Source organism: Lampetra planeri, chromosome 48, assembly GCF_965212315.1.
Source record: "Lampetra planeri chromosome 48, kcLamPlan1.2.h2, whole genome shotgun sequence".
NCBI lineage: Eukaryota > Metazoa > Chordata > Hyperoartia > Petromyzontiformes > Petromyzontidae > Lampetra > Lampetra planeri.
Window position 1 is genome coordinate 5,744,503 of NC_136154.1, and position 26,476 is coordinate 5,770,978.

Sequence of the window (26,476 nt, forward strand, 5' to 3'; positions counted from 1 at the left end):
CCTCAGGTAGAGGTAACTTTACCTTAGGTGAAGTAACTTTACCTCAGGTGAAGAAACTTTACCTCAGATGAGGTAACTTTACCTCAGGTGAGGAAACTTTACCTCACCTGAGATAACATTACCTCAGATGAGGTAACTTCACCTCAGGCGAGGTAACTTCACCTCAGGTAGAGGTAACTTTACCTCAGGGGAGGTAACATTGCCTCAGGTGAGGAAACTTTACCTCAGGTAGAGGTAACTTAACCTTACCTGAGGTAACATTACCTCAGGTGAGGTAACTTTACCTCAAGGGAGTTAACTTTTCTGAGGTGAATTAACTTCACCTCAGGTAGAGGTAGAGATAACATTTCTCCAGGTATGATAACTTTACCTCAGGTGATATAACTTTATCTCAGGTGAGGTAACTTTACCTTAGGCAGAGGTAAAATTACCTCAGGTAAGGTAACATTATCTCAAATGAGGTAACTTCACCTCATGCGAAGCAACATTACCCTAGGCTAAGTAAAATTACTTCAGGTGAGGTAACTTTTGCTAAGGTGAAGTAAATTTACCTCAGTTAGAGGTAACATTATCTCAAATGAGGTAACTTTACCACATGCGAGGTAAGATTACCTTAGGTGAAGTAAAATTACTTCAGGTGAAGTAACTTTACCTTAGGCAGAGGTCACAGAACCCCACGTTAGTTTAATTCACCTCGGGTGAGGTAACTTTACCTTAAGCGAGGTAAATTTACCTCGTGACGTAATTTTACCTTTGGCGAGGTAACACTATCTGAGGTAAAGTAACTTTACCTCAGGGAGAGGAAACATTACCCCAGGTTAGTTAATTTCACCTCAGGTGAGGTATCTTTACCTCAGATAGAGGTAACTTGACCTGAAGCGAGGAAAATTTACCTCGGGTAAATGTAACATTACTTGAGGTAATCCTAACGTATTCACATCACTTCAGCTAATGCCCATATCGTAATATTCTCACGTAGTTAAATCATTAAACACAATTATCGCGTGATTATTACCTCAGGGTAAGGTAATCGGAATTCAATGGAAGGCGAGGTAACTTTACCTCACGTGAGGTAACTTTACCTCAAGCGATGTAATATAACGTTAGGTCGAGATAACATTACCTCAGGCAGAGGTAAAATTACGTCAGGTAAGGTAACATTATCTCAAATGAGGTAACTTTAACCCACGTTAGTTAACTTTACCTCAAGTGAGGTAACTTTACCTCGCGGGAGGTAACGTCACCTCAGGTAAATGTAACATTACTTGAGGTAATCCGAACGTATTCACATCACTTCAGCTAATGTTCATATTTTTACGCTAATATCGTAATATCGTCACGTGGTTAAATCGTTAAACACAACGCTCGCGTGACGTCACCACCTCAGTGTCGAGCCGTCGTCCACACTTCACGCGGCAGCCTCGAAGTGCACCCAGCCTGGCACAGGCGCCGTGGTGACGTCACCGTCACTCAGTGGCCAATGGCGGCGGTTGGTGGTGGTGGTGGGGAGTTGGGGGGAGGGGGAATCGGGGGTGGGGGCGGTGGGGGAAGTGGGGGGTGGGAGGGGTGGGGGTAACGGGGGTGTGGGGGGGGGGGCGAGACGCGTGACGTCACCACGCAGTGACGTCATCAGAGTTTTTAAGTTTTAAATTTTTATTCTGGAGGAATCCGATGAGCTGTGAAGCTCTTTATTGTCCACATATGTCCAGTAGGGGCACGTGGTCAGAACGCCACAACAACAAACACAACACAATAAACACCGTAGCAGTGCAGAGTATAGGAAAGGTAGGCACATGACCAAGACACATCTGTAGGGTCATGTGAATTGAAGTCTGTAGGGTTTTTATTGATTTTAAGCTTTCGTGACTGCAGGAATCCATACTCTTTGGTTCTTTCGGTAAAGTCACGTAGGTAGAAATAAAATAAAACAAATCACGATTTAAAGCTTTCGTGACTGCAGGGATTCATCTTCTTGGTTCTTTCGGTAAAGTCACGTAGAAGGGAAATAATAAAATAATAAAAATAAAACATAATTAAATAATTCTCACGACGTTTCGGCCACAATTCAGACGCTGTCTCCCCGACAGACCTGGTCTTCACCTGAGGACGGCTGCTTGCGTTGTGGCCGAAACATCGTGAGAATTCGTTTATTATGTTATATTTGTATTATTTCCCTTCTACGTGACTTTACCGAAAGAACCAAGAAGAAAAATAAATCACGTTTCAAACGCAACACAAGCGCCCGTCTTCAGGTGTTAATCGCGATGTCTGCTCCCTTGTGAAGAGAAGCTGTTGCCAGCAAGTTTAACAAGTTTTGAGAACAAAGGCAGCCGAAGTGGTGTTAATGGGGTATTTTAGTGTAAAAGTGATAAATAGTGTGGCATGTTAAAGGAAATTAACTTCGATTAGTATGGTACATTATAGCGCAAAGTTAATGAGCTTCCGTAGCGCATAAGAACTCAGATTAGCGTGTAGGATTAGAATATGTAGTTTAATGCTCTCAAAACTTAATAACTTCTTGCTGGTAACAGCTTCTCTTCACAATGGAGCGGACATCGCGATAAACGCCTGAAGACGGGCGCTTGTGTTGCGTTTGAAACGTCGTGATTTATTTTATTTCTACCTACGTGACTTTACCGAAAGTACCAAACATTCTGTGGGTCTTGTGAATTGAAATCTGTAGGGGCGTGTGAATTGAACTCTGTAGGACAGTGTGATGTGTAATTTTGTTGGGTCATAGTTTTACCATCCTTGACGTGCAGGGATGACGACTAGGATTGGTGTTGTTAGGATTCGCAGCGAGCAGTTGTGACCAGGTGCTGCTGTGTGTAACGATTACAGATAACGCCAGGGGGGGGGGGTGGGGGGAGTTTTAAGAGCCGGGAGCCGACAGCTTGGGGCTCGCAGTGGCTACAGCGACTATTGGGAACGGTCGATGCGGCCTCTGCGTTAAACAGCAGAAGACAACGGCACAGTCTGGTTCTCCTACAACGCCGCGTGTTAGTTTGAACGCCGATTGGATGATATAACGCCATGAATGATGTGCAGGGGAACACGCTGTTTGTGACGCGGATGCGGATTGGATGCAACGCGAGCGAGCGAACGGAACTACGTCGCAACGCGAGTAGGAAAAAGCGGTTCTCCGTGCGTCTGCCTCGGCGTCGCGGCATCACGCGAGGAGGCATTGGGATGCTGCTGGATGCTGCTTCTAGACGCTACCCACGCGCCTCAGTCGTAGTCCGGCCTCTGTCTTACCCATCATCTCGCGTGTTGTCGCGGACCACGCTTCACCCCCTATAGTTTATATTATTTCTCCACAACGTGGTGTTCTTCAGGAACGCAACAACGACCACCACCTCTTCTTGGTTCTTTCGGTAAAGTCACGTAGAATGGAAATAATAAAAATAAAGCAATAAAATAATTGGTGTATTTTTATTTTATTATTACATAGCATTTTTATTATTTTATTAGTAAATAATAAAATTTGACCAATTAATTTATTGTTTTATTTTTATTATTTTATTATTAAATAACAATTTTATTATTAAATAATAAAAATAAAACACTTACTTTATTGTTTACATTTTTTTTATTTTATTATTAAATAACATTTTTATTATTAAATAATAAAATAAAAAAATTCAGCCATTTATTGTTGTATTTTTATTATTTTTTTATTTCCATTCTACGTGACTTTACCGACAGAACCAAGAAGATGAATTCCTGCAGTCACGAAAGCTTTAAATCGAAATGACCACCGCGTTACAGGAGAACAACAGATCGTGAACGCGCTTCGACGATTCGTGGCAACGGCAACACAAAGCGCCACGCGCAGTCTCTTGCGACCAGCGGTGTCTGTGATGAAGGTTTTTGTTGTCGTCGTTGCTGCTGCTGCTGCTGGGTTAGATGGCGTTGGATCACAATCCTGGCACATCGCCCGATGAAACCGGTCGCCGTTGTTTGTAAAACGTCACCAGCACTCGAATTGTAAATGCTGTTGTGGGTTCACTCTCCCCGACACACAAGCGCTGTGTGTGCTGAAGTTGGTAACCAATTGGCACGTTTCGTTTACGTGACAAACCCTTACTGATTGGCCGTGTCAGGCGATGGTGGTGGGTGGTGGTGGGTTAACGACACAATGTTGATGTTTACGAGATCTCTAACCCAACAACAACAACAACAAAAACCAAACCTCTGTCACGGAAAAGTGTCACCACAGAGCAAGTCGCTCCGACCTCCTGGAGATACCGGTGTAACAGGATAAAAATTAACCCGTAAAAACAAAGTTTTTCACTATAAATCCTTTATATGCGTGGCATCGGTTTTATTTTATTATTCACTTCTGTTTTTCTTGAGTAAGAGTTTCACTTTTATCACATTGGTATTTTAAATTAAATATAAGGAAAGTCGAATATAAGGATTATAAGGTTTTCAGTTTTTGTATGATTGTTTATATTGTACATTTTTGTTGTTTTCTTGAATAATTTTCTATGTTTAGGAAAAATATATGATTGTGTTAGTGAAATTTTTTTTTTCCTAAAAAGTGGGAAATTTTGGAAAAAAAATTTCACGAAAATAAATTGTCACGCACAACGAATCTGTGTGCAAAATGTCAGCTCGATTGGATCACGGGAAGTGGGTTAAAAACGACCGAAAGATTTGCACGGTCGTAAGCGCGCAAGCAAGCAACCAAGTGAACTTAATATAAAGGACTTAAAAATAACCCCTGCCCCGATTAAACCCGCGGGTATAGTTTGGCCCAGGCCAGAGTATACCCGGGGGGATAAAGTGTCCTAGGCTAAACTATACCCGGGGGTTTAAACTAGACTGGTCCAGACCATACCACCCCTCCAGGGCAGAATATGCCCCATGTGAAAGTTCAAAGGCAATTATCCATACAGAGAACAGCCGACAACGAACTTCAATCGATATCTAAAAATCGTATAAATGAATGTAAGAATCTCAATTTGATCAATTGAAGCATTTTAAGGGTTATTATTACAGTTTTTCTGGTTGAAGCAATCAAAGTCTATGTAAAATTTCGATTTAAAGCTTTCGTGACTGCAGGGATTCATCTTCTTGGTTCTTTCGGTAGAGTCACGTAGAAGGGAAATAATAAAAATAAAACATAAATGTATTAAAATAAAATAATAAATAAATATTGTATAATAAAATAATATAGTATTATAATATATTAACATAATATAATAATATAATACTATAATAAAATAATATAATAACATGATATACTATAATAATATAACTTATTATGTTTTATTTTTATTATTTTATTATTTCCCTTCTACGTGACTTTACCGAAAGAACCAAGAAGATGAAAAGTCTATGTATTTACAGTTTTAAATAAAATGTTGGAAAAATTTAGTAATTCACGTGTATATCGCTCAACACTATAACTATCATGGGGGTATGATTTGGCCGAGAGGGATATAATTTGGCCCAGGCCATAATACACCCGGGTACAATGTAGCCTCGGCCGCTTGAACCCCGGGTAGACTACGGCCTGTTGCACCGGCACGGGCTGTGTGAGCTGGGCTGCCATTCACAACCAACGAGATGCCGCCGCTGCCAATTGGGACCAAGACGGCAGCGCTGCCTCCACCGGTCCGGTGAGGTAATTCTCAACAGGAGATTTTAGTTTTCGATTTGAAGCTTTCGTCACTACAGGGATTCATATTGTTGGTTCTTTCGGTAGAGTCACGTAGAAGGGAAATAACAAAATAATAAAAATAAAACATAATATAATATGTTATATTATTTAAATTTTTTATATTATATTATTTTATTATGTTTAATTTTGATTATTTTATTACTTCCCTTCTACGTGACTTATATAATAATGTTATATTATATTATTTTATTATGTTTTATTTTTATTTTATTACTTCCCTTCTACGTGACTTTACCGAAAGAACCAAGAAGAGGAGATTTTTTTTCTCGATTTGAAGATTTCGTCACTACAGGGATTCATATTCTTGGTTCTTTCGGTAGAGTCACGTAGAAGGGAAATAGTAAAATAATAAAAAATAAAACAACATCATTCTCACGACGTTTCGATTGCAACACAAGCAATCATCATCAGGTGTGAAAACCACGGCAATAAATTTGTTGCTGTGGTTTTCATAACCTGAGGATGATTGCTTGTGTTGCAATCGAAACTTCGTGTTCATTTGATTCTTAAATTTTCATTATTTTATTATTTCCCTTCTACGTGACTTTACCAAAAGAACCAAGAATACAGTAGATTTCTATTATTCATTTTACTTTTCCAGGTAAGGCCCCCACTGAGCTGTGTAGTAGCGACCTAGCTATCACAAACGACAGCAGCGCACCGAAGTGGCTCATCACGTGACATTCACAGCAGCCAAATACTCTGAACGCATGTTGAGATGTTAACTACCTCTCCTGGTATACAGAAGATTGTGTGTTTGATTCTGACCCTGACGCCTGCTGTATATTTTGAGTTTGCGCGTCTCTCTCTCTCTCTCCCCGTGGTCGTGTGGATTTTTCTCCAGGTCCTCCGGTTTTTCCCTCGACATTTAGAATCGAGATCACGCAATCAGAGTATTTGGCCGCTATAAATGTCCACACAATGATAAGCCACTTCGTTGAGCTTTCATTCGTGATGGCCAGGTGGTCGCGTCTGATAAAAGAGCTACTACGTATCTAGTTAGACCTTACTTGGTAAAATCCCAAAATAATTTTTGTTAGTTTAAGTATGTACATATATATAATTGTAAACAGAATCACAAACTAACGCTCAACTTTCTTAAACGTGTAAGAGTCAACGCGCGCCACCACCGTGCGACATCACGCGAGCAACCGGGACGACGCAGAGAATCTCTCAACCCTTTCCCGAGACGTCTGCAGAGTTGCAGGGTCGGTGGGTGTCACCGTTCACGGGGTGGATGTCACCGTTCACGGGGTGGGTGTCACCGTTCACGGGGTGGGTGTCACCGTTCACGGGGTGGGTGTCACCGTTCACGGGGTGGGTGTCACCGTTCACGGGGTTGTGTCACAGTTCACGGGGTGGGTGTCACCGTTCACGGGGTGGGTGTCACCGTTCAATGCAGAATCCCGAGAAACGAGCGAGCGGCTCGCCCTCGTTAATTGTATTTAGAGTGGCGCAACAGTGGCAGCAGCAGCAGCAGCACTGCTGCTGTTGTTGTTATAAAGACGTCGTTGCTCACCGCAGAGAAGCGTAGCGACACGACCGCCGCCACTCTGCGCTAGCCGGCGCCAAAACTGTGCCACACTCCCTGCCCCGCGTGGCCCTGTGGGAGCCTCGGTACTGATAAAGTTACTTTAGTTTTTACTGCGTTTTGTTGTTCCCACGTCGACGACGTTCACGCACGGCGCGTGAACGTCGTCGTCGCGACGGCAAAGGGTGAAGTTCACGCTGGGAACATTTTCAACGGGGGAGGCAGCAACAACACGCAGGGTGATTCAAGTGCAGATGCCCCACTCATACCTACACCCCCCCCTTCCAACGCCCTCTCAGAATATTTTTTCAGACCGCAGGAATCCGATGAGCTATGAAGCTCTTCTCCGCAGATCTCCAGCCGAGATGTCCTCTCCTAGCACTCCCCCCCCACCTCCTCCCCGTAGCTTTCCTCTCAGCGGCAAAGTGAATATCGTGCAAGCGATGGCTCGGGGCTACGGGACTGAGTGTTCGGAGATTTGTGAGCGGATGCCACCTACGTCATCGGCCGCGGTTCAGTCTACCGCTGGATGGGTACGTACTGTATGTACAGTACGTACTGTGCGTACTGTACATACGTCGCACGGGGCAGGGCTACGAGACGGCACGCGGTGCGCATGGAGATCGGCCGGAGACGTGCAGACTGGGGTATCTGTAGGTGGATCGCCCTGCGGTGCCCCCCTCTAGGGTAACAACAGTGCAGCTCTGCACGAGGGACTCTGCACACTCACGCACACAGGGACCCCCAGGTGATGGGGGTGGGGGGGGGACGTGCAGTGGTTGGGACCTAGAACTCCGCACTTGCAATCGAGGGGTGGCCGGGTCGGTTTAATCTCCCACCCCCCACAGAGTGTGAGGCAGGTGTAGGAGGATCCGTAGGTTTCCGTGTTCACATTCAAAATCAGTTTCAAGGGTGGCACAGCCTCAGTTAATCACGTGGCCTGTTTAAAACTAATTCACAGCTCGGCGCTGTGCGCTTTATGCTCAGGATGGTTGACTTTTCTGTTTTCACGGGAAGGAGAAAATGCATTCTGGCCGGTGTGTGTTCTCTGGTGCCTGTGAAGAGTTGATAGGTCTGCAAACGCCTTCTCACACACGGTGCACTTGAACGGCTTCTCTCCCGTGTGTGTTCTCTGGTGCCTGTGAAGAGTTGATAGGTCTGCAAACGCCTTCTCACACACGGTGCACTTGAACGGCTTCTCTCCCGTGTGTGTTCTCTGGTGCCTGTGAAGATCTGATAGCTGTGCAAACTCCTTCTCACACACGGTGCACTTGAACGGCTTCTCTCCCGTGTGTGTTCTCTGGTGGCTGTGAAGATGTTGTAAATGTGCAAACTCCTTCTCACACACGGTGCACTTGAACGGCTTCTCTCCCGTGTGTGTTCTCTGGTGCGTGTGAAGAGTTGCTGTGTGTGCAAACGCCTTCTCACACACGGTGCACTTGAACGGCTTCTCTCCCGTGTGTGTTCTCTGGTGCATCTTCAAGGTACTCTTGTAGTCTGTGCTGTATGGACATTGGTCACACTGATGACTTTTGTTACTGGGCTTAGTGGCGTGTCTCCTCTGCACGTGATGCTGTAGACTAGAGCGGCAGATGAACTGACGGTTGCAGGCAGGACACGGCAGCCTTGTGACCTCCACACCCACTCCACCTTCATCATCCCAGAGGCACAAGACACACGCGCAAACACCAACACCGAGACATGAACACTCTTGCACACGTGTGTGTGTACATACAAAGGTAAAGGTCCCCAACAGCCATATCAGACTGTTGGGCAAGTGCTGTTTGCGAGTACCTATGAAGGCCGGCATGGCACACGAGGGAGTAGGTGGCCAACACCAGGCCCGGCCGCCTTTATCTCTCCAGTGGCGATGTTTCCACGTTGAGGCTAGGTACTCATTTGGGGCTGAGTCAACCTAGAGGAGGCCTAAATATTCACCACTGACGTTGGCCGTGAGTGGGAATCGAACTCAGGTGGCCGGGTTCGTAGTGCAGGGGGCTCCATTTATACTAGATTTGAAGCTTTCGTGACTGCAAGGAATCATCTTCTTAGGTTTTTTCCGGTAAAGTCACGTAGGTAAAACATCAAAATGAATGAAAATAAAATAAAATCAAAATTCACGACGTTTCGGAGGCAACACAAGTCTCCGTCATCAGGTGGGACCGTCACAGCCAGATTAGCTGCATCAAGTGAGGCAATGATTCAAGATGTAATCCCTTAAAAGCGAGTTGAGGGGGGGGAGGAGAGGGAGGGGGAGCTCATCAGACTATGGTAGCCAATGAATGGAACGTATCAGCACATGGGCATTTTCGTTCTTTTGTCTATCATGTGTATTAAGGCTTCCCTCCCCCTCTCTGTCCATTGTGTTGGCGTGTGCGGCAGTTGGCCGCTTGCGCATAATCGCTCCATTGTGTTGACGTGTGCAGTAATTAGCCGCTTGCGCACAATCGCTTGCACGCCGTCGCCCACCCTTTTGGCCTCGCCCCCCCCTCCCTCCCGATACGTTCCATTCATTGGCTACCATAGTCTGATGAGCTCCCCCCTCCCTCTCCTCCCCCCCTCAACTCGCTTTTAAGGGATTACATCTTGAATCATTGCCTCACTTGATGCAACTAATCTGGCTGTGACGGTCCCACCTGATGACGGAGACTTGTGTTGCCTCCGAAACGTCGTGAATTTTGATTTTATTTTATTTTCATTCATTTTGATGTTTTACCTACGTGACTTTACCGAAAAAACCTAAGAAGAAGGCTCCATTTATATATACACACAATGACAAAGAACCCCCGTATAGCCTGTATATACTTTTGGGACAAGTGCTGTTATCGGGCACCTATGAAAGCCAGCACGGCACACGAGTGGGAGGGTGGCCAGCACCACACATGGCCGCCTTTGTCTCTCCAGTGGCCATTTCTCCTACTACACACCACACCAGTTACTCATTTGCACCTTATCAGTGTGGGTGGTGCCTATCATCTCTGGTGAGCAGTGGCTATCGTCTATGGCGAGTGGTGGCTGTCATCTCTGGTGAGTGGTGGCTATCATCTCTGGTGAGTGGTGGCTATCATCGCTGGTGAGTGGTGGCAATAATCTTTGGCGAGTGCTGGCTATCATCTCTGGTGAGTGGAGGCTATCATATCTGGTTAGTGGTGGCTTTCATCTCTGGTGAGTGGTGGCTATCATATCTGGTGAGTGGTGGCTATCATCTCTGGTGAGTGGTGGCTATCATCTCTGGTGAGTGGTGGTGTCATCTCTGATGAGTGGTGGCTGTCATCTCTGATGAGTGGTGGCTATCATCTCTGGTGAGTGGTGGCTATCATCTCTGGTGAGCGGTGGCTATCATCTCTGGTGAGCGGTGGCTATCATCTCTGGTGAGTGATGGCTATCATCTCTGGTGAGTGGTGGCTATCGTCTCTGGTGAGTGGTGGCTATCATCTCTGGTGAGTGGTGGCTACCATCTCTGGTGAGTGGTGGCTATCATCTCTGGTGAGTGGTGGCTATCATCTCTGGTGAGTGGTGGCTATCATCTCTGGTGAGCGGTGGCTATCATCTCTGGTGAGTGGTGGCTATAGTCTGGTGAGCAGTGGCTAGTCTCTGGTGAGCGGTGCTCACAGTGTTCCTCGCTTGGTGGAGGCTGCACGGGCTGCAGGTCTCTGGCGGTGGCCCTGGGAGCCATCTCGTTGCTGTTGCTGCTGCGGCGTCGCGAGGGCCCGGCCTCGCAGGCGATGCCCAGCTCCTGGGCGAACTCCTCGCCGTACCAGACCAGCAGCTCAGAGCCGGGCCCCACGGCACGGAACGTGCGGTAGTAAATCTGCCCCCGGTGCTGGAAGGCCACCAGGTTCTGCTCCTGCTCATTCCTCGCGCAGTTGACGAACCTGCGCGGGCAGACGCGGGGGCGGGGTGGGCGCCGTTAGCGAGCGCCTATTAAGGGCCGGCACTGGGCGCTACGTGGGGGTGGTGTGGCTGGAACCACGCTCCGTACCGGGTGCTCATTTGATGCCGAGTCGACCAAGGGGAGGCCCAGGGTTGGTCTCTGTGTGTAGTGGTTCTGGTCTCTGTGTGTGGTGGTTCTGGTCTCTGTGTGTTGTGGTTCTGGTCTCTGTGTGTGGTGGTTCTGGTCTCTGTGTGTGGTGGTTCTGGTCTCTGTGTGTAGTGGTTCTGGTCTCTGTGTGTGGTGGTTCTGGTCTCTGTGTGTAGTGGTTCTGGTCTCTGTGTGTAGTGGTTCTGGTCTCTGTGTGTTGTGGTTCTGGTCTCTGTGTGTGGTGGTTCTGGTCTCTGTGTGTTGTGGTTCTGGTCTCTGTGTGTAGTGGTTCTGGCCTCTGTGTGTGGTGGTTCTGGTCTCTGTGTGTAGTGGTTCTGGTCTCTGTAGTATTTCTGGTCTCTGTAGTGGTTCTGGTCTCTGTGTGTAGTGGTTCTGGTCTCTGCGTGTGGTGGATCTGGTCTCTGTGTGTAGTGGTTCTGGTCTCTGTGTGTGGTGGTTCTGGTCTCTGTAGTGGTTCTGGTCTCTGTAGTGGTTCTGGTCTCTGTGTGTGGTGGTTCTGGTCTGTGTGTGGTGGTTCTGGTCTGTGTGTGGTGGTTCTGGTCTCTGTAGTGGTTCTGGTCTCTGTGTTTGGTGGTTCTGGTCTATGTGTGTAGTGGTTCTGGTCTCTGTGTGTAGTGGTTCTGGTCTCTGTGTGTAGTGGTTCTGGTCTCTGTGTGTAGTGGTTCTGGCCTCTGTGTGTGGTGGTTCTGGTCACTGTGTAGTGGATCTGGTCTCTGTGTGTGGTGCTTCTGGTCTCTGTGTGTAGTGGTTCTGGTCTCTGTGTGTAGTGGTTCTGGTCTCTGTGTGTGGTGGTTCTGGTCTTTGTGTATAGTGGTTCTGGTCTCTCTATGTAGTGGTTCTGGTCTCTGTGTGTAGTGGTTCTGGTCTCTGTGTGTAGTGGTTCTGGTCTCTGTGTGTGGTGGTTCTGGTCTCTGTGGTGGTTCTGGTCTCTGTGTGTAGTGGTTCTGGTCTCTGTGTGTTGTGGTTCTGGTCTCTGTGTGTAGTGGTTCTGGCCTCTGTGTGTGGTGGTTCTGGTCTCTGTGTGTAGTGGTTCTGGTCTCTGTAGTAGTTCTGGTCTCTGTAGTGGTTCTGGTCTCTGTGTGTAGTGGTTCTGGTCTCTGCGTGTGGTGGATCTGGTCTCTGTGTGTAGTGGTTCTGGTCTCTGTGTGTGGTGGTTCTGGTCTCTGTAGTGGTTCTGGTCTCTGTAGTGGTTCTGGTCTCTGTGTGTGGTGGTTCTGGTCTGTGTGTGGTGGTTCTGGTCTGTGTGTGGTGGTTCTGGTCTCTGTAGTGGTTCTGGTCTCTGTGTGTGGTGGTTCTGGTCTATGTGTGTAGTGGTTCTGGTCTCTGTGTGTAGTGGTTCTGGTCTCTGTGTGTAGTGGTTCTGGCCTCTGTGTGTGGTGGTTCTGGTCACTGTGTAGTGGATCTGGTCTCTGTGTGTGGTGCTTCTGGTCTCTGTGTGTAGTGGTTCTGGTCTTTGTGTATAGTGGTTCTGGTCTCTATATGTAGTGGTTCTGGTCTCTGTGTGTAGTGGTTCTGGTCTCTGTGTGTAGTGGTTCTGGTCTCTGTGTGTGGTGGTTCTGGTCTCTGTGGTGGTTCTGGTCTCTGTGTGTGGTGGTTCTGGTCTCTGTGTGTAGTGGTTCTGGTCTATGTGTGTAGTGGTTCTGGCCTCTGTGTGTGGTGATTCTGGTCACTGTGTAGTGGATCTGGTCTCTGTGTGTGGTGGTTCTGGTCTCTGTGTGTGGTGGTTCTGGTCTCTGTAGTGGGTCTGGTCTCTGTGTGTAGTGGTTCTGGTCTCTGTGTGTAGTGGTTCTGGTCTCTGTGTGTAGTGGTTCTGGCCTCTGTGTGTGGTGGTTCTGGTCACTGTGTAGTGGATCTGGTCTCTGTGTGTAGTGGTTCTGGTCACTGTGTGTAGTGGTTCTGGTCTCTGTGTGTAGTGGTTCTGGTCTCTGTGTGTAGTGGTTCTGGTCTCTGTGTGAAGTGGTTCTGGTCTCTGTGTGTAGTGGTTCTGGTCTCTGTGTGTAGTGGTTCTGGTCTCTGTGTGAAGTGGTTCTGGTCTCTGTGTGTGGTGGTTCTGGTCACTGTGTAGTGGTTCTGGTCTCTGGGTAGTGGTTCTGGTCTCTGTGTGTAGTGGTTCCGATCTCTGTGTAGTGGTCCTTGAGGCAAGAATCACCTCATCCAGTTTGATTTAGATTCATCCTGAGCATCAACATATTCACGATCCTTTTTGTTTTTGTAAATCTGAAACACACACGCACACGAGCAGATTCACGGATAATTAATGTGAGTTGGACTGTGAGTTGAACTTCTTTCGTGCCCTACGTAGTCAACCGTGCTGTTCGGAGGTGCGGGGGAAGGACAACAAACTAAACACTAAAAGCAGTTCTAAAGAAATGCGTTTTCAATCTACAAGATTTAAAAGTACATAGCTCCCAGTGGCTTCTAATATTGGAAGGAAGAGCCTTCCAGACGGCCGCAGAAGTGCATCTAAAAGCGCGCGCCATGCGGTGACCACCGTCTTTGCTGTGTGTTACAAGTTTAAATTATAATTACGTTAATTTATGGGTCACTCTGTGATTCTGGGGGTCTCTCTGAAATTATTTGGGTGAGTCTCTAGGTCTCTGTACGAGTCTATGGGTTTCTGTGCGAGTCTCGGGGTCTCTGTGCGAGTCTGTGGGTGACTGTGTGGGGCTCTGGGTCTCTGTGCGAGTCTCTTTGGGTTTCTGTGCGAGTCTCTGGGTCTCTGTGCAAGTCTCTAGGGTCTCTGTGTGAGTCTGTGGGTCTCTCTGTGCGATTCTCTGGGTCTCTGTGCGAGTCTCTAAGGCTCTGTGTGAGACTGTGGGTCTCTGTGCGATTCTCTGGGTCTCTGTGCGAGTCTCTGGGTCTCTCTGTGAGTCTGTGGGTCTCTCTGTGCGATTCTCTGAGCCTCTGTGTGAGTATCTGGGTCTCTCTGTGCGAGTCTCTGGGTCTCTGTGTGAGTCTGTGTGTCCCACTGTGAGTCTCTGGGTCTCTGTTCAAGTCTCTAGGTCTCTGTGCAAGTCTGTGGGTCTCTCTATGCGAGCCTCTGGGTCTCTGTGCAAAGTCTCTGGGTCTCCTCTGTGCCAGTCTCTGGGTGACTGTGTGAGGCTATGGGTCTCTGTGCGAGTCTGTGGGTCTCTCTGTGCCAGTCTCTGGGTCTCTGTGTGAGTCTGTGGGTGACTGTGTGAAGCTATGGGTTTCTCTGTATCTCCTTCACGAGCCTCCTCTCCACACACATGATGATGATGTAGGAATAGGAGGAGGCTGCAGCAGTGGCAGTGGCAGCAGCAGCAGCTCACCAGCCAGCAGTACTCGCTCACGGGGTTCTCCTCAGACACCTCTCCCTGGTACGGCCCAAACATCACCCCCTTGGGCAGCTTCTTCCTGTTGCTCCACACCCCGAGGCCGGCGCCGGCAATGGAGGAGGCGCCGACGGTGAGGCCCTGGGGCAGGCTGAGCCGGGCCCTATTGGCCACTCCCGGGGCCACGGCCGCGTCCGCGATGAACTCTGGCGGGCCGTGCACGGAGCACTCCCCCAAGTAGAAATCCCTGCACAGCTCGCAGACTGAGAGCCACAGCAGCAGCAGCGGGAGGAGGGCGAACCGCAGTAGCAACAACAGCAGCAGCAGTGGCACTGTGAGAGGGTGAGGAGCGCTCCAGACAGATGCCTCCCTCCCTCTCTGCATTGTGAACTTCTTTAGCTCGCTCATCGGAGATGTAAACCCTGTCACCCTCCCTGCTCCCTCCCTGCATCCCTGAGTGAGGGAGCAAAAGACAGGGAGGTAAGTGAGAGTGGAGAGAGAGTGAGAGGGAGCAGGTGGAATATATCGAGTGAGAGCGCGGGAGCAATAGAGAGATAGGAGAGAGTGTGAGAAAGTTAGAGTAAGGGGCCGTCCATAAATGACGTCATGCACCTAGGGGGGGTGGGGGGGTCAGACATTTGTGACGATGTGTGAGGAACCACAGACAACACGTTCTACTTAATTAAATACTTTTTAATAAATGTTTTCTCCTACAACATCAGACTGCAGTGCCACATTAAATATGCACTACAATGACAATAGTTTGAAGCGATTTTAAGCATATTAAATGAGCTTTGTGACGTCACATTTGAGGGGGGGGTCTGACTTTTTGTGATGCCGTGTGATGGGGGGGAGGGGGGTCCAAAATCGCGTGACGCCATTAATGGACGGCCCCTAAGAGAGTGTGAGAAAGTGACAGTGTGAGAGAGAGTGTGAGAAAGTGAGAGAGAGAGAGTGTGAGAGAGTGAGAAAGTGACAGTGAGAGAGAGAGTGTGAGAAAGTGACAGTGTGAGAGAGAGTGTGAGAAAGTGAGAGAGAGAGAGTGTGAGAGAGTGAGAAAGTGACAGTGAGAGAGAGAGTGTGAGAAAGTGACAGTGTGAGAGAGAGTGTGAGAAAGTGACAGTGTGAGAGTGAGAGAAAGTGACAGTGTGAGAAAGTGAGAGAGAGAGTGTGAGAGAGAGTGAGAAAGTGACAGTGTGAGAGAGAGTGTGAGAAAGTGACAGTGTGAGAGAGAGAGTGAGAAAGTGAGAGAGAGAGTGAGAGGGAGCAGTGGGTCTCACAGAAGAAGTCGTCGTCCTGGGGCTCCTCCACCTCTGTGTAGACTTTCCTCTCGCGCGGGCGCAGGCCGTAGCGAGCGCTGCGCGACACCGCCACAGCCTGGGCGGAGGCCGGCGGCACGGAGGAGCCTGCAAGCAAACACGGCGAGATGTTGACTACCTCTCCTGGTATACGGGAGGTCGTGGGTTCCATCCCGACCCTGACGAAGCGTGCTGTATATTTGGAGTCTGCGTGTCTCTCTCTCCTCCGTGGCGAGATGTTAACTCCCTCGCATGGTCTACAGGAGGTCGTGGGTTCCATCCCGACTGTATAGTTTACAACATGTTACCCTATTTGTATTTTTGTATTTTTAGATTGTATATTACGGCTAGTTTACATTTTATATTGTACATTTATTCACAATTTTACATACTTTAGCCCCTTAGTATTAGTTAGACTTTGTAATTTTAGTATAGTTAGACTGTATACCACTTATTCCTACATGTTGAATGTATGCACCTTCCGGCCATAGTAAATTCCTTGTCTGTGCAAACCATCATGGCGAATACCTCCCCGTGATTGCGTAGATTTTTCTCCGGGTCCTCCGGTTTTTTCCCTCGACATTTAGAATCAACGTCACGCGTTGAGAGTATTTGGCTGCTATAAATGTCCACGTAATGACCATGATGATGACAAGTCACTTCGTTGAGCTCTCATTTGTGTTAGCCAGGTCGCTTCTGAGAAACAGCTACACAGCTCAGTGCGGCTTACCCTGGTAAAATAAACATCGTTTAGTTCATAGGCTGCATCAGTACCAGCAGCAGCACTGACAGGAGCACATGTAGCAGTAGCATCAACAGCAGTGGCGACTTCCATCAGCAGCAACAGCAGATTGCGGAGTTCCGGTGAGAATAGAGGGGAGTGTGGAGTTCTGGTGGGAATAGAGGGGAGTGTGGAGTTCTGGTGAGAATAGAGGGGAGTGTGGAGTTCTGGTGAGAATAGAGGGGAGTGTGGAGTTCTGGTGAGAATAGAGGGGAGTGTGGAGTTCCGGTGGGAATAGAGGGGAGTGTGGAGTTCTGGTGAGAATAGAGGGGAGTGTGGAGTTCCGGTGAGAATAGAGGGGAGTGTGGAGTTCCGGTGGGAATAGAGGGGAGTGTGGAGTTCTGGTGGGAATAGAGGGGAGTGTGGAGTTCTGGTGAGAATAGAGGGGAGTGTGGAGTTCCGGTGGGAATAGAGGGGAGTGTGGAGTTCTGGTGAGAATAGAGGGGAGTGTGGAGTTCTGGTGAGAATAGAGGGGAGTGTGGAGTTCCGGTGGGAATAGAGGGGAGTGTGGAGTTCTGGTGAGAATAGAGGGGAGTGTGGAGTTCTGGTGAGAATAGAGGGGAGTGTGGAGTTCCAGTGAGAATAGAGGGGAGTGTGGAGTTCTGGTGGGAATAGAGGGGAGTGTGGAGTTCCGGTGGAAATAGAGGGGAGTGTGGAGTTCTGGTGAGAATAGAGGGGAGTGTGGAGTTCTGGTGGGAATAGAGGGGAGAGTGGAGTTCTGGTGAGAATAGAGGGGAGTGTGGAGTTCTGGTGAGAATAGAGGGGAGTGTGGAGTTCCGGTGGGAATAGAGGGGAGTGTGGAGTTCTGGTGGGAATAGAGGGGAGTGTGGAGTTCTGGTGAGAATAGAGGGGAGTGTGGAGTTCTGGTGAGAATAGAGGGGAGTGTGGAGTTCCGGTGGGAATAGAGGGGAGTGTGGAGTTCTGGTGGGAATAGAGGGGAGTGTGGAGTTCTGGTGAGAATAGAGGGGAGTGTGGAGTTCTGGTGAGAATAGAGGGGAGTGTGGAGTTCTGGTGGGAATAGAGGGGAGTGTGGAGTTCTGGTGGGAATAGAGGGGAGTGTGGAGTTCTGGTGAGAATAGAGGGGAGTGTGGAGTTCCGGTGAGAATAGAGGGGAGTGTGGAGTTCTGGTGGGAATAGAGGGGAGTGTGGAGTTCTGGTGGGAATAGAGGGGAGCGTGGAGTTCTGGTGAGAATAGAGGTGAGTGTGGAGTTCCGGTGAGAATAGAGGGGAGTGTGGAGTTCTGGTGAGAATAGAGGGGAGTGTGGAGTTCCGGTGAGAATAGAGGGGAGTGTGGAGTTCCGGTGAGAAAAGAAATCACCGCTGCAGGCTACGCACCTCCACGTATCCTCTGGAGCGCCACCCTCAGGGCCTCCTTGCAGGTGGTGGCTCTGCGCTCCAGCCTGAACATCGCCATCCTGGCCTTGTGCACCTCCCTCAGCTCAAATCCCCTGAACTCCTCCTCCTGCTGCTGCGCCTCATCCTCCACGCCCTGTAAGATGCTCCACACGTACTCCAGGGCTTCCGCTTTAGTCTGAGCGGAGGGGGCGGTGGGGTGAGGGGGCGGAGGGGGTGTGGGGGGTGGAGTTGGTGCGGTGACCAGCAGTGGCTAGGAGATGTTAACTCCCTCGCCTGGTACGCAGGAGGTCGCGTGTTCGATCTCGACCCTGACACCTCATCGGATTCCTCCAGTACAATACATATTCTGATTCTGATATTCTGATTCTGTAAATCTGATTCCATACATCAAGCAGAACCATGCCGTCATGCTGAACCTCGGTGGGTATGGCAGGCCAAGCCTCTTCACAACTAAACTAATTAATAAACAAGAAGCCCAAACGTTGTACCAGAGTGCCATGCAGGGGGGGCATGGTGACTAGATGTTAACAACCTCTCCTGGTATGCAGGAGGTCATGGGTTTTATCCTAATCCTGACGCCTGCTGATGTATATTTGGAGTATATTTCAAGTCTTCGTCTTTTTAAAATCCTTTATATTAAGCTCACTTGCTTGCTTGCTTGCTTATGACCGTGCAAATCTTTCGGTCGTTTTTTAACCCACTTCCCGTGATCCAATCGAGCTGACATTTTGCACACAGACTCGTTGTGCGTGACAATTTATTTTCGTGAAAAAATGTTTCCAAAATTTTACACTTTTTAGGGAAAATTGTTTTAATATTTAATTACCAATTGCTTAATGCTGCCAGACAATCATCTGACCCATAGGTGGCAGCCATCTCAAGCCAGAGGACGAGAGGACTCTAGCCGCCACGCATATAAAGGATTTATAGTGAAAAACTTTGTTTTTACGGGTTAATTTTTTTTCTCTCTCCCCGTGGTGAGGCGAGTTAGAGGAGGCACAGCCTCACCTGTTATACTCCAATGGAAATAGCTGTTACGAAAAGTACAAAATAATAAAGTGAAAATTAAGATTCTTCCACTGATCTGTGTTACGTCATTTCTGTACGATTCCAATAATTTTGATAGTCAAAATCGCCAAATTTGCGGAGCTCCGCTGCAAATACAGGGAGACGAGAGGTGAGGCAGCGACGAGCTCAGCCTCTCCTCTGATTGCGCAACCCCTCAGAAACTGGATGGAGCGCGGGCAATAAGCGCGTGCCTGTTACTATCTCTCTGTAATGATTGAAATTATACAGATATTACATTTATAACACAAATCAGTGGAATTTGTTTTTACTTTTCGTAAGGGACCGTCCATAAATGACGTCACGCACCTGGGGGGGGGGGGGGGGTCAGACATTTGTGACGATGTGTGATAAGGGGGGGGGGGGGTTTGAGAAATGTGACGTCACATCAAAATGCACAACTTTAAATAAATATAGACAACACGTTCTACTTAATTAAATAGACTTTTCAATAAATGTTTTCTCCTACAACATCAAAGTGCAGCGCTACATTAAATACGCACTACAATGACAATAGTTTAAAGCGATTTGAAGCAAGTTTTGTTTGTTTTGGGGGGGGGGGGTGGCAAAGCTTTGTGACGTCATATTTGAGGGGGGGGGTCTGGCTTTTTGTGACGCCGTGTGACGAGGGGGGGGGGGGTCAGAAATCGTCAAAAATCACGTGACGTCATTTATGGACAGCCCCTAACAGCTATTTTCATTGGAGTATATGACAGGTGAGGCTCTGCCTCGCCTGCCTCCCCTGACCGCACGTCCCTGGTATAGCAGTGTCTAGTAGTATGTATGTACGTTGAATTTCTTCGTCACCGTACGTAGCCAACCTCGCTAATGGGAGGTGCGGGTGAAGGACAACAAACTAAAGACAACAACAACAGCAGCAGCTGTAACGAGAGGAGTGCCGTGCGCTGTGCACAGAGACCTTGCGCTTGCTGGGAGCTGCCCTCGCGTGCGACTCTCCCACGGTGGCCCAGCGTGAAGCAGCCCCCTTGCCTCCTCCTGCGTGAACACACGCACGCACGTGAACACACACACGCACGTGAACACACGCACACACGTGAACACACGAACGCACGCGTCCATGTGTGTGAACACATGGATACCCGTGAACACACGCACACACGTGAACACACGCGGACACGCATGAACATATGCAAAGACAAAGATCTCCCGTATAGCCTTTACAGACTGTAGGGGCAAGTGCAGTTAGTGAGCACCGATGAAGGCCGGCACGGCACACGAGGGGGTGGGTGGCCAGCACCACGCCCGACCGCCTTTGTCTCCCCAGTGGCGATGTTTACACACCACACCAGGTACTCATTTTAGGCTGAGTCGACCTAGGGGAGGCCCAGGACCGGTTCAGATAATCGTCACTGGTGTTGACCGTGAGCAGGAATCGAACCGGGTCGCCAGGTTCATAGCACAGACTGCTAACCAGTTTAACATGTAGGATTTCGCGACCAATATTATTAATAAAGGTTTTTTTGGGTTATATGGTGTTAATATAAATGCGTCGTTAAACCCGTCACCACCCGACGCAGCCAATCCGTAAGGTTTGTCAGGTAAACAAAACGTGCCAATTAGTTACTAGTTCAGCACTAACCAGTTGTGTGTTGGACAGTAAACCCACAACATTCACAATTCGAGTATGGTACTGTGACGTTTCGCTGGTGATTACAACCAGCTTCATCAAGCGAGTCTACAGGGGTCTCTGTGTGGTCTACAGGGGGTCTCTGTGTGATTCTACAGGGGGTCTCTGCGTGAGTCTACAGGGGGTCTCTGTGTGAGTCTATGGGGGTCTCTGTGTGAGTCTACAGGGGGTCTCTGCGTGAGTCTACAGGGGGTCTCTGTGAGTCTACAGGGGGTCTCTGCGTGAGTCTACAGGGTGTCTCTATGTGAGTCTACAGGGTGTCTCTGTGTGAGTCTACAGGGTGTCTCTGTGTGAGTCTTCAAGGGGTCTCTGTGTGAGTCTACAGGGTGTCTCTGTGTGAGTCTACAGGGGTCTCTGTGTGAGTCTACAGGAGGTCTCTGTGTGAGTCTACAGGGGTCTCTGTGTAAGTCTACAGGGGGTCTCTGCGTGAGTCTACAGGGGGTCTCTGTGTGAGTCAACAGGGGGTCTGTGTGAGTCTACAGGGGGTCTCTGTGTGAGTCTACATGGGGTCTCTGTGTGAGTCTACAGGGAGTCTCTGTGTGAGTCTACAGGGGGTCTCTGTGTGAGTCTACAGGGGGTCTCTGCGTGAGTCTACAGGGGTCTCTATGTGAGTCTACAGGGGGTCTCTGTGTGAGTCTACAGGGGGTCTCTGTGTGAGTCTACAGGGGGTCTCTGTGTGAGTCTACAGGGGGTCTCTGTGTGAGTCTACAGGGGGTCTCTGTGTGAGTCTACAGGGGGTCTCTGCGTGAGTCTACAGGGGTCTCTATGTGAGTCTACAGGGGGTCTCTGTGTGAGTCTACAGTGGGTCTCTGTGTGAGTCTACAGGGGGTCTCTGTGTGAGTCTACAAGGTGTCTCTGCGTGAGTCTACAGGGGGTCTCTGTGTGAGTCTACAGGGGGTCTCTGCACGGTCTGCAAGCGCCCTTTTACGTTTGCCTCTGCCTCTTCGTCCTCCGTGCATCGCGACCTCCTTCCTCTTCCTCCTCCCCGTCCACTCCTCGTCGGAGTCGCTCGACCGCCCGCACTCCGCTCCATTCCCCCTCGCCCTGCGCTTGCCGCGTGCGCGCATGAACTCGGGCTGGGCCGGGTTCATCCCTGCGCAAGAAGGAGGCAGTCGGTCATTGTTATTTGGACGTATTGGCGGTACACCGGTGCAGCATAGCAACACACCGGGTCCTCGTAACACAGTCCTGACGATGTGATTATTATCAGAGCGTGTTTGTTTGCGTGTTCACCACAAGTACGCGTGGTTAATGCAGTAACTTGATTCCTTGCAAAAGGAATAATCTATTTGGTGTGTGAACATCTTAACGCCTCCTGTTTTATTGCCAGAAAGGGTAAAATCGATTCTTATTTTTCATACTTTGATACTGGCAAAAAGTTCCCATGATATAGCTGCTCACCCCGAGCTAGAAATGCTCTTGACACTGCATTGTCTTTGCGCTGGTCGCCTTTTGGTGTTGTTCTCTGGTCTGACACTGGTGAGACTAGGCCATGAAGAAGGCTGTCTCTGGGGTAGACCAATCAGTTTCAAAGACAATGATTAATTATTATCAGAGCGTGTTTGTTTGCGTGTTCAGCACAAGTTCGAGTGGTTAATGCAGTCACCTGATTCCTTGCAAAAGCTATAATCTATCTGGTGTTTGAACATCTAAACACCTCCTGTTTCATTCCCATAAAGCGTAAAACCTATTCTTATTTTTAAATCCTTTATATTAAGTTCACTTGCTTGCTTGCTCGCTTACGACCGTGCAAATCTTTCGGTCGTTTTTAAACCCACTTCCCGTGATTCAATCGAGCTGACATTTTGCACACAGACTCGTTGTGCGTGACAATTTATTTTCGTGAAATTTTTTTTCCATAACTTTTCACTTTTTAGGAAAAAAAAATATTATATTTAATTACCAATTGCTTAATGGTGGCAGGCAATCATCTGACCCATAGGTGGCAGCCATCTCAAGCCAGAGGACGAGAGGACTCTAGCCGCCACGCATATAAAGGATTTATAGTGAAAAACATTTGTTTTTACGGGTTAATTTTTTCATAGTCCCGACGATGTCGCTGTTGCCCCTTGAGTGAGCTGCAGGACTCTTCATCAGAAGTTGCACTCAGATTCAGCAGCCGCGTCCCCCATTCCGAACGTGCGGTGGCGACACCACGAGTCGTATCGAGGCACCGTCCGACCGAGTCTCTAGGGGCACGAGGAGTCCAATCTTGCCACTGGAGCACGGAGCAGCCGATCGTCATCAGACTGGGCGCCGCTGTACGGCAACAGACTGCGAAGCTTCGTGTTCAGTGCTGCTCATGTAACGTTCCATCTTCTCACCGCTTGGGCATCACGACAACTGATTTTGACGCACCACCACCACCACCACCACCACCCCGAAATATCCTTCTGACCGTGGTCGTGAATCGTGAGTAAAATAAAAATTTTGCCAAAAATGTGCTGATTATTTAATACAGCGCAACGGTGTACCGCCACTACGTTCATTTATATTGTTTGGCTGCTACAACAACACCAAACAATACAGTAAACACGCAGAGCCGGCCTAGCCACTAAGCGACCCTTGCAATTGCAAAGGGCCCCGTGGCCAGCAGAGGGCCCCCTAGAGTCACTGCGAGCGAGTGAGTGAAAAAAATCATACATCAAAGGGGCCTCCAACCAAATTTTGCTTAGGGCCCCCAAAGGTCTAGGGCCGGTTCTATAAACACGATAGGAGTGATTCTAGACTTGAAGCTTTCGTGACTGCAAGGATTCATACGCTTACGTTTTTTCGGTAAAGTCACGTAGGTAAAAAGAAAAAAGAAAAATAATAGAAATAATAATAGAAATACATTTTGTATTTATATTATTTATATTATTTTTCATTTATTTTTACCTACGTGACTTTACCGAAAAAACCTAAGAGTATGATAGGAGTGCAAAGTATAGGAAAGGTAAACAAATCACACACAATAAATAAACTATTTTTGTAAATGTTGTGGGTTTACTCTCCAACATTAGGAATCCGATGAGCTATGATGTCCCATAGGGGGCACGGGGTCATAAAGTTACAACAACACAATACAGAAACACGATAGGAGTATTTTTATTTTTTCCCTTCTACGTGACTTTACCGAAAGAACCAAGAAGACTAATGTATTTTGAACTATACATTAGTGCTTTTTGGTTTTATATTATTTTAATTTCAAATATTTTTTTATTCACATCATTTTAATTTTAGTTTTTCTATCTACGCCACTTTACCGAAAGATCCAAAGATTATGAATTCCTGCAGTCACGAAAGTTTTAAGTAAAATTTTTTTTTTTGTAAATGTTGTGGGTTTCTTCTCCAACATTATGAATCCGTAGGTAAAAAATAAAATGACAATTAATAAAACTACTTTTATTTATTTTTTAAAATTAATAAAACTACTTTTATTAATTTTCATAAAAATTTATAAAAGTACTTTTATTAATTTTAAAATTTTAAAATTAAAATTAATAAAACTTTTATTAATTTTAATTTTATTTTTTACCTACGTGACTAGAATTATGAATCGGATGAGCTATGAAGCTCTTTTTCATAGATGTCCCATAGGGGGCACGGGGTCAGAAAGTTACAACAACACAAAACACAAACACGATAGGCGTGCAAAGTAGAGGAAAGGTAAACAAATCATTAAACTAAAACTAAATCTATTTTTACTTCACCAGGTGAAGTCCACTGAGCTATTGGCTTCTTCTTCAGAAGCGACCTGGCTGCCACAAATGACGGCTCAACCAAGTGGCTTACCACGTGCACATTTATAGCAGCAGCCAAATACGTTAAACGCGTGATGTTGATTCTACATGTGGAGCGAAAACGCGGAGGACCGGGATCGAACCCACGACCTCCTGTAGACCAGGCGAGGTAGTTAACATCTCACCGGGGAGAGACACACGCAGACTCCAGATATATGACAGGCTCGGCCTGCCGTACCCACCGAGGTTCAGCAGGACGGCGTGGTTCTGCTTGATGTTCCTGTAGCGCCGCTTCTCGCACTCGGCCAGATCGCTCCACTCGGCCTTGGTGAAGAAGCCTCTGATGTCTCGGAAGTCGCCCATCTCCTGCTGCTGCTGAGGCGCAGAGACACAGAGGGACGAGACGTGGACGACGGTCAGACGCAGTCACGGAGACGGAGTCACAGGGATACGAGACTAAGATCCCCCGTGTGGCCTTAACAGACTGTCGGGTCAAGCGCTGTGAGCGAGCGGCGCCTATGAAGGCCGGAACGACACACGAGGGGGTGGGTGGCCAGCACCACGCCCGGCCGCCTTTGTCTCCCCAGTGGCGATGTTCACTACACACCGCTACACCAGGAACTCATTTGAGGCCGAGTCGACCTAGGGGATGAGGCCCAGGACCGGTTCAGAAGATCGTCACCGGTCAGAGACCCCAGTTCCATTCCCGCTCACGGCCACCACCAACAGCAGTGACGATCATCTGAACCGGTCCTGGACCTCATCCCCTAGGTCGACTCGGCCTCAAATGAGTTCCTGGTGTAGCGGTGTGTAGTGAACATCGCCACTGGGGAGACAAAGGCGGCCGGGCGTGGTGCTGGCCACCCACCCCCTCGTGTGCCACTAACAGCCTGTTAGAGGCTACACGGGGGATGTTTGTCGTTGTGGTAAAGTGTGTGTACTTCGGTAAAAGGGAAGTAATAAAATAATAAAAATAAAACATAATAAAATAATTCTCACGACGTTTCGGCCACAACGCAAGCAGCCGTCCTCAGGTGAAGAACGAGCTCCAGCTTTACCTCGACCTGAGGTAAGCTCAGGTCGAGGTAACCTTACCTCAGGTGAGGTTATGTTACCTCAGGTAAATGTAACATTACTTGAGGTTATCCTAACGTATTCTCATATCGTAATATTAGCGTAATCGTTAAACACAATGATCGTGTGATTATTACCTCAGAGTTACATAATCGAAATGCAATGGAAGGCGAGGTAACTTTACCTCAGGTGAAGTAGCTTTACCTCAAGCGATGTAATATAGCGTTAGGCCGAGGTAACTTTACCTCAGGCAGAGGTAAAATTACGTCAGGTAAAGTAAAATTACTTCAGGTGAGATAACTTTACCTCATGCGAGATAACTTTACCTCGCGGGAGGTAACATCACCTCAGGTAAATGTAACATTACTGAGGTAATCCGAACGTATTCACATCACTTCAGCTAATGCTCATATTTTTACGCTAATATCGTAATATCGTCACGTGGTTAAATCGTTAAACACAACGCTCGCGTGACGTCACCACCTCAGTGTCGAGCCGTCGACACTTCACGCGGCAGCCTCGAAGTGCACCCAGCCTGGCACAGGCGCCGTGGTGACGTCACCGTCACTGAGTGGCCAATGGCGGCGATTGGTGGTGGTGGGGGGGAGTGGGGGGTGGGGGGAGGAGGGGGTGGGGCGGAATGGCGGTTCGGGGGAGTGGGAGGAGGGGGGGGAATGGGGGGGAAACGGAGTGGGGGCGGAATGGCGGTTGGGGGTGTGGGGAGGAGGGGGTCGAGGTGGTGGGGGTGAGTGGGGGCAGAATGGCGGTTGGTGAGTGGTGGGAGGGTGGAATTGAGGGTGGGAGGGGTGGGGGGAGTGGGGGGTGGGAGGGGTGGGGGGAGTGGGGGGTGGGAGGGGTGGGGGGAGTGGGGAGTGGGAGGGGTGGGGGTGAGTGATGGGGTGGGGGGTGATGGGGTGGGGGGGGAGTGGGGGGGGGTTTATAATTATCGGAGTCGCAAAGAGTTTGCTCAAGTG

At 48.4% G+C, this 26,476-nt stretch overlaps 1 protein-coding gene across 1 annotated transcript; it reads right to left on the reverse strand.

Annotated features, from left to right (window-relative positions):
- Positions 1-5,911: 5,911 nt before the first annotated feature.
- Positions 5,912-26,059, reverse strand: LOC144733635 (histone-lysine N-methyltransferase PRDM7-like). Its single transcript, XM_078615661.1, has 10 exons — positions 25,986-26,059; positions 24,671-24,803; positions 21,635-21,799; positions 19,978-20,054; positions 17,973-18,168; positions 15,839-15,964; positions 14,556-14,821; positions 13,412-13,479; positions 10,833-11,095; positions 5,912-8,870 (listed from the first exon to the last, which is right to left on the reverse strand). The coding sequence occupies exons 2-10, from the start codon at positions 24,789-24,791 to the stop codon at positions 8,176-8,178; spliced, it is 1,977 nt and encodes a 658-aa protein (XP_078471787.1). The 5' UTR covers positions 24,792-24,803; positions 25,986-26,059; the 3' UTR covers positions 5,912-8,175.
- Between the last annotated feature and the right edge of the window lie 417 nt (positions 26,060-26,476).